Source organism: Phyllopteryx taeniolatus, chromosome 1 (genome assembly GCF_024500385.1).
Source record: "Phyllopteryx taeniolatus isolate TA_2022b chromosome 1, UOR_Ptae_1.2, whole genome shotgun sequence".
NCBI lineage: Eukaryota > Metazoa > Chordata > Actinopteri > Syngnathiformes > Syngnathidae > Phyllopteryx > Phyllopteryx taeniolatus.
The window spans coordinates 34892631-34901879 of NC_084502.1; the positions used below are offsets into that span (position 1 = coordinate 34892631).

General features: G+C 45.1%; 1 protein-coding gene across 6 annotated transcripts in view; it reads left to right on the forward strand.

The window, feature by feature from the left end:
- LOC133486274 (Ig-like V-type domain-containing protein FAM187A) overlaps nt 1–7049 on the forward strand; it is a 42167-nt gene extending 35118 nt beyond the window's left edge. For all 6 annotated transcript variants that reach the window (XM_061791180.1, XM_061791190.1, XM_061791221.1 and 3 more), the window contains exons 5-6: nt 6151–6392; nt 6754–7049. In XM_061791180.1, the coding sequence (XP_061647164.1) occupies nt 6151–6392; nt 6754–6980 (469 nt within the window). In that variant the 3' untranslated portion in view covers nt 6981–7049. The remainder of the gene's footprint in view (nt 1–6150; nt 6393–6753) is intronic.
- The last annotated feature ends 2200 nt before the right edge of the window (nt 7050–9249 follow it).

Consider the following 9249-nt stretch of genomic DNA (forward strand, 5'->3'; position numbering starts at 1 on the left):
CTGCTACTTTGTCGACTGTTAAAAACACAGATGAAACCTTTTATGTCACTACCCAGAATGTACTGTGACACAAATAACAACGGCGGCCTATAATGAAATAATGTTTCATAAAAACATATACATCTGGAAATTATTTTCGAAATTTGTATGTTATTGTTTTGTTACTTGAATCAAAATAGATTATATAAGACAAACGTCATTACAATCGTGGTTCCCTTTAAGTACTTTTCTGAGAAACAACCTGGGAATAGCATTAGCCAACATAATACACAATCACTCTGTCTCCCTCTCTCTCACACATATGCACACACACACACACACATACTCTCTCTCTCGCTCTCTCTTTCTAATAAGAAAGAGAATCGATGATTGATGAATAGATATAACCTACTACAAATCAGAGCAAAGCTGATTTCCACATTCAAATGAAGGAGAACAGCGATCCAATCTGAGCAAAGCTTATTTACATATTGAATAATGTAGTTCAGTAATGATGGTGGCGCCCGGCAGTGCAGCGGCTTCTCTCCCAAAACTATACCCCTTGACAATGACCTTGAAGCGGATTTTAGTGCCATCCTAACGCCGAAAATGCGTGTGAAGTACAGCTCGGGTGAACTACAAACCATACCAATTTAGTGGGAGTTTAAGGACAACTATTCCAACTACCCTAAATTGAAAAGTACTCTCGGGAGACTGCAGCTCTTGAGTACAAAAGAAAGTCCCTACACAAGACACAGAGATGCAAGAAGAAGCGATGATCACAGAAGCAGAAGCGAGGCAAACGTGCCGGCTGGCTAGCTCAGCCAAAGGCTAACAAACTGCCAATACCATCAACTCTTCCTTGCCAACGTTCGCTTACAGGACAATAGAATGGACTTTGTCTGAGGATTGGTGGCTCCAGCGAGATGCAGATTTGTTCCGTGCTATGCCTCACTGAAACGTGGGTTAACAACAACAGGCCCGACTCAGCCTTCGAGATGGATGGAATGCAGCTATTCTAACCTGATCGAGATTTGCGTTGAGGGAAAAAATGTGGTGGTGGACTCTATTTACGTCAACAAAGGTTGGTGCACAAACAAAGGTTGGTGTCACGTTGCTAATTGTATCAGCTTTGATTGGACCCAAAAAGCACACTGAAGCGGAGGGAGTAGATTTAAAATGGTTTATTTGTGGTTGGCTCAAGGTAGGGCTATCCAAGGTAAGATGGTGTGTAGGAACCGGGAGCGTGAGCAGGTGGGATATATTGGCGCCGTGGCTGGAGTGTACAGCGAGGCAGTGGACACGGAAGGATTATTGAACACGAAAGAGAACACAAGGAGGTAAGTATGATTTCGGGAAGTCAAGTAACTTACGTACGAGAGTGTGAGAGTCGGCCTGTGTACCACAATGTTAATACTCTGGCGAAGGTTTCCTGGATCTGGCAGGCTTTTATGCAGGAAGCGATGAGTGCTGATAGAGGACAGGTGTGCGGCCAAGGTGGTGCTGATTGCTGGGGGAGAGAGAGAGGGAGAGAGAGAGAGAGAGGGAGGCGAGGCACCAAGCGCCAAAAAAAGGGGACTGCAGGAAACAACCATGACAGTACCCTGCCCCCTCAACGGATGGCTCCTGGCGTCCTCCCAGGCTTGTCAGGGTCTGCCTCATAAAAGTCCCTAATAAGATAATCGTCCAAAATAAACTTGTGTGAGATCAGGGGTATGTTCCCAGGGGTGGAGAGTGGTATCTTTCTTCTCGACGAAGAAGAATCCAGACCCTAGTGGGGAAGAGGAGGGCCGGATGAGTCTGGAGGCAAGGGAGTCGCGGATGTAACTCTCCATGGCTTCCGTTTCAGGACGGGACAGGTTAAATAGGCGGCGAGAAGGGAGAGGATCACCAGTCAAGAGGCCAATGGGACAGTCATAAGGGCTTTGGGGTGGGAGAGAGAGGGCAAGATCCTTATGGAACACCGAGGAGAGGTTGTGATATTCTTCTGGTACCCTGGAGGGATCGATAGGGATTACTGGTGGATGAGGGTTGTTTGTGGTCAGGACAGCTGAGAAAAGACAGTGAGTGTGGCAGAATGGACTCCAACCAGTGATGGACAGTGAGTCCAATCGATGTCAGGGTTGTGTTTCTGGAGCCAGGGGATACCAAGGACTAACGGAGTCTCCGGGGAGAGAACGACAAACAGCTGGATGTTTTCACGGTGATTTCCGGAAATGAGCAGGGTGAACGGTGCGGTTTGGTGGGTGACAGGGGAGATGAGACTCCCGTCCAAGGCAGTAACCTTCATAGGGAACGAGAGGCGCTCGAGTGGAAGCTGAAGCTGACACGACAGGCCCTCATGAATAAAATTGTCATCAGCGCCGGAGTCAATGAGGGTTGTAATAGGGGTATTGCGAGCGGCACCAAAAATACACGAAGGAACGGTTATCCGGGAGGGAGAGCTAGGAGAGGTGTTGGTTTAGTGTATCACGACGCTCTCAGGTCTTTTGGTTTGAGGGTGCAAGTGGCAATAAAGTGATCTGGCTGTCGGGAATAAATGCATAATCGTTGAGTAAGGCGGCACTGACGTTCCAGGGGTCTAAACGGGTCTTGCCTAGTTGCATGGGCTGCTCCAATCCAGTGGAGGGGCAACGGGAGGCAACAGTTCTCATTCCCCTCTCTCTAGGTCTTTCACAAAGACGATTGTCCAATATTATGGCAACTGAAATAAATTCCTCGAGAGAGGTGGGTTCGTCCCTGGCTGCGAGCTCATCTTTGAGCTGTTCTGATAATTGTTTAAAAAAAAAAAAAAAAAAAAAAAAAAAATCTTTAAATTGGTGTCATCCCAACCACATTCACTTGCAAGTATTCTGTAATCTATGGCGTACGACTCCACATAACTTGAACCTTGGGTGAGGGTTAGGAGGCGGCGAGTGGCTTCCCTTCCCATGACAGGGTGATCGAAAACTTTTTTAAGCTCGTCTGTGAATGAATTAAATGATGCAAGGACAGGAGAGAAATTCTGCCAAAGCGCAGTAGCCCATTTGGCAGCTCTTCCGCGCACGAGGTTAATGATAAATGTGATCTTGGATTTGTCCGTGGGGTAACTCAGCGATTGTAGGTCAAATACTAATGAGCAGTTTAATAGGAATTGGCTTCATGAACCTAGGTCCCCTGAGTACGGTAAGGAGGAGGAACATGAGGCTCTTTGTGCGGGAGGCGGGGTTGGTCGCAGGGTGCAGGCTCGGGAGGAATACTCATGGTATGACTGCTGAGGTGGCACTGGGAGGAACAGAGGGATACTTGCTGTGTGAGTGTATTCAATGAGTCCATGATCTCGCGGTGGGCTTTGACGTCTGCCTATGTGCGCGCCCTGAAGGGCAAGCACTGCCCTCAATGCTTCCGGTGTTGCTTGGTCCATGATGGCCAGAGTATTCTGTCATGATACTAATTGTCTCAGCTTCGACTGGAGCGCAAAAGCAGACTGAAGTAGAGGGAGTAGATTGAGAATGGTTTATTTACGGTTGGCTCAAGAGAGATTGACGGGCGGAACGGTACAGCGTCTGCAGTGATGCGAACTTTGTATCGGTCCGTTGTTGTAAAGAAGGAGCTAAGCCAAAAGGCGAAGCTTTCAATTTACCGGTCGATCTACGTTCCTACCCTCACCTATGGTCATGAGCTGTGGGTCGTGACCGAAAGAACAAGATCCCGGATACAAGCAGCCGAAATGAGTTTCCTCCGCAGGGTGCCTGGGCTCTCCCTTAAAGATAGGGTGAGAAGCTCGGTCATCCGGGAGGATCTTTAAGTAGAGCTGCTGCTCCTCCACATTGAGAGGAGTCAGATGAGGTGCCTGGGGCATCTGATTCGGTGTAAGTTACACATGCCATTGGCACTAACACAGCCCCATACCATCACAGATGCTGGCTTTTGAACTTTGCGTCCATAACAGTCCGGATGGTTCTTTTCCTCTTTGGCCCGGAGGACACGATGTCTGCAATTTCAAAAAACAATTTGAAATGTGGACTCGTCGGCCCACAGAACACTTTTCCACTTTGCATCAGTCCATCTAAGATTAGCTCGGGCCCAGAGAAGCCGGCGGTGTTTCTGGTTGTTGTTGATAAATGGCTTTTGCTTTGCATAGTAGAGTTTCGAGATGCACTTACGAATGTAGCGCCAAACTGTATTTACTGACATTGGTTTTCTGAAGTGTTCCTGAGCCCATGTGGTGATATCCTTTACACATTGATGTCGGTTTTTGACGCAGTGCTGCCTGAGGGATCGAAGGTCACGGGCATTCAATGTTGTTTTTTTCCTTGCCGCTTACATTCAGTGATTTCTCCAGATTCTCTGAAACCTTTGATGATATTGTGGACTGTAGATGATGAAATCCCTAAATTCCTTGCAATTGTACATTGAGGAACATTGTCCTTAAACTGTTCGACTATTTTCTCACGCACTTGTTCACAAAGAGGTGACCCTCGCCCCATCTTTGCTTGTGAATGGCTGATCAATTCAGGGAAGCTCCTTTTATACCCAATCATGGCACCCACCTTTTCCCAATTAGCCTGTTCACCTGTGGGATGTTCCAAACAGGTGTTTGATGAGCATTCCTCAACTTTGTCTTTTTTTTGCCACCTGTCCCAGCTTTTTTGGAATGTGTTGCAGCCATAAAATTCTAAGTTAATGATTATTTGCTAAAAACAATAAAGTTAATCAGTTTGAACATTAAATATATTGTCTTTGTAGTGTATTCAATTAAATACAGGTTGAACATGATTTGCTAATCATTGTATTCTGTTTTTATTGATGTTTAACACAATGTCCAAACTTCATTTGAATTGGGGTTGTAGATTCAGGGCCCACAATTTGAACAATTTCAAGTATTTATTTGTTTATTGGGCTCGAGCGTTTTCTATTGAGGCTCCAGTACTCTGGAATGGCCTAACCAGCTCATAAAACCCACGAAATCAGGAATTCAAAAGATTTTAATACTTTGAAGAAATCAGCCGAAATTTTGCAGGCCATACATGTTTTAAATTGAGTGTCAGACACTTGTCATCTATAAAACTCAACGCGCCTGCACAGGTTTCCCCAGGTGTCATTCAATTGCTCCAGTTTGGGTCCATTGTCTCAGTTGGGTTCAATATGGGGAAGACTGCAGACTTTGCAGCTGGCTAGAAAACCATCATTGATACCCTCCATAGGATGGGTAAGCCACAAATGTTTGTAGCTGAGGAGGCTGGCTGTTCCACAGAGTGCTGTGTCCAAGCATATCAATGGAAAGTCTAGTGGAATGACAAACTGTGGCAGCAGAAGATGCACCAGCAAAAGAGATGACCGTGGGCTTCAGCGGATTATCAAACAGAGAAGATTCAAGAATCTACCAGAGATCCAGAAAGAGTGAAATGAGGGGGGAGTCACAGTTTCAAAAACCACCACATTCAGACGCATCCGGGAGTTCTACCAGAAGGCTTTAGAGGACTTCATGATTCCTTCTGCTGAGGATCTGTATGGATATGCAGATTTCATCTTCCAGCAGGACCTGGCCCCTGCCCATACCGCCAGAAGCACCAAAACCTGGTTTGATGCCCATGCTATCACAATGCTTGACCAACTTACCGTCCAGCCAACTCACCAGATCTAAACCCCATTGAGAATCTATTGGCTATTATCAAGAGGAAAATGAGGGGCACCAGGCCCAAAAACAAAGACGAACTGACAGCAAGCATCAAGGAAATATGGGCTCCCATAACTCCCAGGCAATGCCACAGGCTGATTGCCTCAATGCCACAGCACATCGAGGCAGTGATTAAAGAAACGGGATTCCCAACCAAGTATTGAAGATTAAAATAGCGTTTTAAAAGTACCATGTTTTGATTGATTTAATGTGACCTTAATTTCTTTCTTTTTTTCTACAAAAACTGAGAAGTAAATGGTGATTTCTCCACAGTATTCTAATTTTTTGAATTCCTGATTTTGTGGGTTTTTTGAGCTGGAAGCCCAAATTATGTAAAAATAAACAAATAAATACTTGAAATTGTTTACATTGTGGGCCTTAAATCTATAATCTATGAAAGTTTAACTTTTTGAATGGAATTATGGAAATAAACAAAACTTTTCCATGATAGTAAATTTTTTTGGAAAGGGTGTATAAATACGTTATTGCAGTTAATCCTCTCTCTGGTGCAGTTCTGATTCCATGAAGACACAGGAGATACAGGTTTCCTACCTGAATCACCCAGCGGACCAAATCCTTACCCTCGGCTGCCCAGGGGCACGGCCATACATGGCAGTGGCGTGGGACAGAGGATCTGAGCCCATTTATCGATCACAGAGTTTGGTAGGACAGGATGCAAGCATCATGTCTCCGAGGCTTCAAATTGATGCTGGACATCATCTGGTCTTCACTCCTGCTCAGCTTCAGGACTCTGGTATGGAATAATTTTCGAAGATCTATGACTTGACTTTTTAATGTTACATTTTTATTTGCACAACATGGTTTACTATGGGCCCGGTGTTCGCTTGGGTTTTCTCCAGGTACTTCGGCTTCAGCCCAGATCCCAATCACATGCGTGTTAGGTTAATTGAAGACTAATTTGTCCATAGGTATGAGTGTGAATGCTTGGTTGTCTGTATGTGTCCTGTGATTGGGATGGTGACCAGTCTAGGGTGTACTCGCACCGCTTTCCTAAAGTCAGCTGGGCTAGGCTGAAAATGGATAGGTGGATTTTTGTTTGCTTTTTGAGATGCTTTCACTGCCTTTTACTTTATTTAAATTTTTTTCCTTCTCAGGTGTCTACTACTGCTGGCTGAAGGGGCGCCGTGTGGCTGAGATACACCTGCTGGTCTACCCCCATTTCAGGCCGGGCATGTTCTTCACATCTCATCCAGACTTGCCCTTGGCCTTGGAGATAGTTTTAAAATCGTATGCTGCCATGACAGCAGTGTTCTGCCTATTGCTCCTCCTTCGAGTCTGCATTAGACAGCTGCGGAGGGACACACATATCGACCGAACTTAATCAAGGTGCAACCTTTTAGTTTGAATTGTATTTGTATTGAATAAAATCATCAAGTTTTGAAAGACATTACTTGAAGAGTAGGTCATATCTCATTCGTTCCAAAGCAAGACTAAGTGAATTAACATTTTCAGCTCTTATAAAGCAGAACAGTATCCTGTCGTCTAACCCAAAGAATCATTTGCAAGTAGAGCACGAATGCATTTCTTATATTTATGACGTATCAGATATTGTAACAGCCTGGTGCTAGTTAGAACAAGAAACATTGTCTTCGATGACAGATGGTGTTTAACAAATGTATTAGACCCCCAGCCACTGTAAGGTGTATGCTACGGCTCCCCGAAATTAACAGTATTGCTAATTACTAAAATGACCTGATGAGATGGACTCCTGATAAACTGAGCAAGTGGCTGCTTTCCTGGAGAATCAGAATCCTCTTTATTTGCCAAGTATGTCAAAAATTTGTCTCCGGTAGTTGGAGCCGGGGACGGTGGACGACTGGTTAGAGCGTCTGCCTCACAGTTCTGAGGAGTGGGGTTCAATCCCCGGCCCCGCCTGTGTGGAGTTTTCATGTTCTCCCCGTGCCTGCGTGGGTTTTCTCCGGGCACTCCGGTTTCCTCCCACATCCCAAAAACATGCATGGGAGGTTAATTGACAACTCTTAATTGCCCGTAGGTGTAAATGTGAGTGTGAATGGTTGTTTGTTTGTATGTGCCCTGCGATTGGCTGGCAACCAGTTCAGGGTGTACCCCGCCTCCTGCCCGATGATAGTTGGGATAGGCTCCAGCACGCCCGCGACCCTAGTGAGGAGAAGTGGCTCAGAAAATGGAAGGCTGGATGGATAGTTGGAGCCGCTCTAGTATGACAATACATAGCCATTTTGACAAAAAATGAGAGACTGTAATTCCCAGGAACTTGAAGGTCTCAACGGTTGACATAAGGCAGTTGGACAGCGTGAGGGGCAGCTGTGGCGACGGATGCTTCCTGAAGTCCACGATCATCTCTACAGTCTTGCTCGTGTTCAGCTCCAGGTTGTGTCGGGCGCACCAAAGCTCCAGCTGCTCCACTTCCTGTCGATACGCAGACTCGTCACCGTCTTTGATGAGGCCATTGACTGTGTTGTCGTCCGCAACCTTCAGGAGCAGTGTAGACGTTCGGAGTCCAGCAGGACTGCAATAATATCAAGGCATGTCACATTCTGCCCAGGTAAAGCGCCACCAACAAACCAACAATCAGTTTATGGTTTGTTAATTCAAAGCACAAAGTTGCCCTATTGAACGAAGGGAGAAAATCATCTATGCATCCATTTTCTGTACTGCTTATCCTCACTCGGGTTGCGGGCGTGCTGGAAAATCCAAAGGAACAAATCTCTCTATGAACAGTTAGCTCACTAAGTGCAATACTGTGATAGCCAAAAAAAGCACGCTTTTTTTCAGAAAGCAGGGGAAAATAATTATCACATGGACTACCAACTTCAAAATATTCATAAAACGGGCCACAAGAGAAAGTTCTGGTTGTCAGGAGGATGGAGGGACTTGAAACCTACCAATGAACAACGGCAACTGGACTATGAGGTAAAAGCCATCGACGCACAGCAATAAACTTCACTCATCTTCATCTGAAAACAATATTAAGAACTGAGAGGGGAACTGATCATGGGCATAAGGAAATTAGAACTTTAGTTTTAGGGTTAGGGTTTTTACTGAAAAATCCACAGGAATTGCACCAGGAAATAGACCCGGAAAATAACTTTTTCCACAGCATTAACAATGAGTCCATTTACCACAGTGATGAACAGTTCAACCAGAACATTTCATCGAAGAACAAACTAAATTATCCATTTCAACAGTTGAAGCCTTTATGCCAGCTTCAATAACGGCAAGGAATATTTACGGACTTTCACATGCCCTTTCAACATTGTAATATCAGAAACCTGGGTCTGTGCTAATAAAGAAATGGACTTTGAGCTGGAAAGTTATGAACTGAAAAATATTAAAAGGAAGAACAGAGGTGGAGGAGGAATGGCTATATATAGAGAAAGAAAACTGAAGCTATTAGAAGCTATGACAACTGTAATTGACAACCTACTAAAATGCATAACCATTGAAATGTATATATATTATAGCTTCACAGGCCCACATTTGGCAATGATTAATGACATCCCCTAATCTAACCCACCAACCCCCCCACCCCCAATCGGCAAGGAAATACTTAAAACCCCATTTTTGGGGCGAAACCTTGAGAAGGGACTGCAGATGGGGGGGATCCCCTA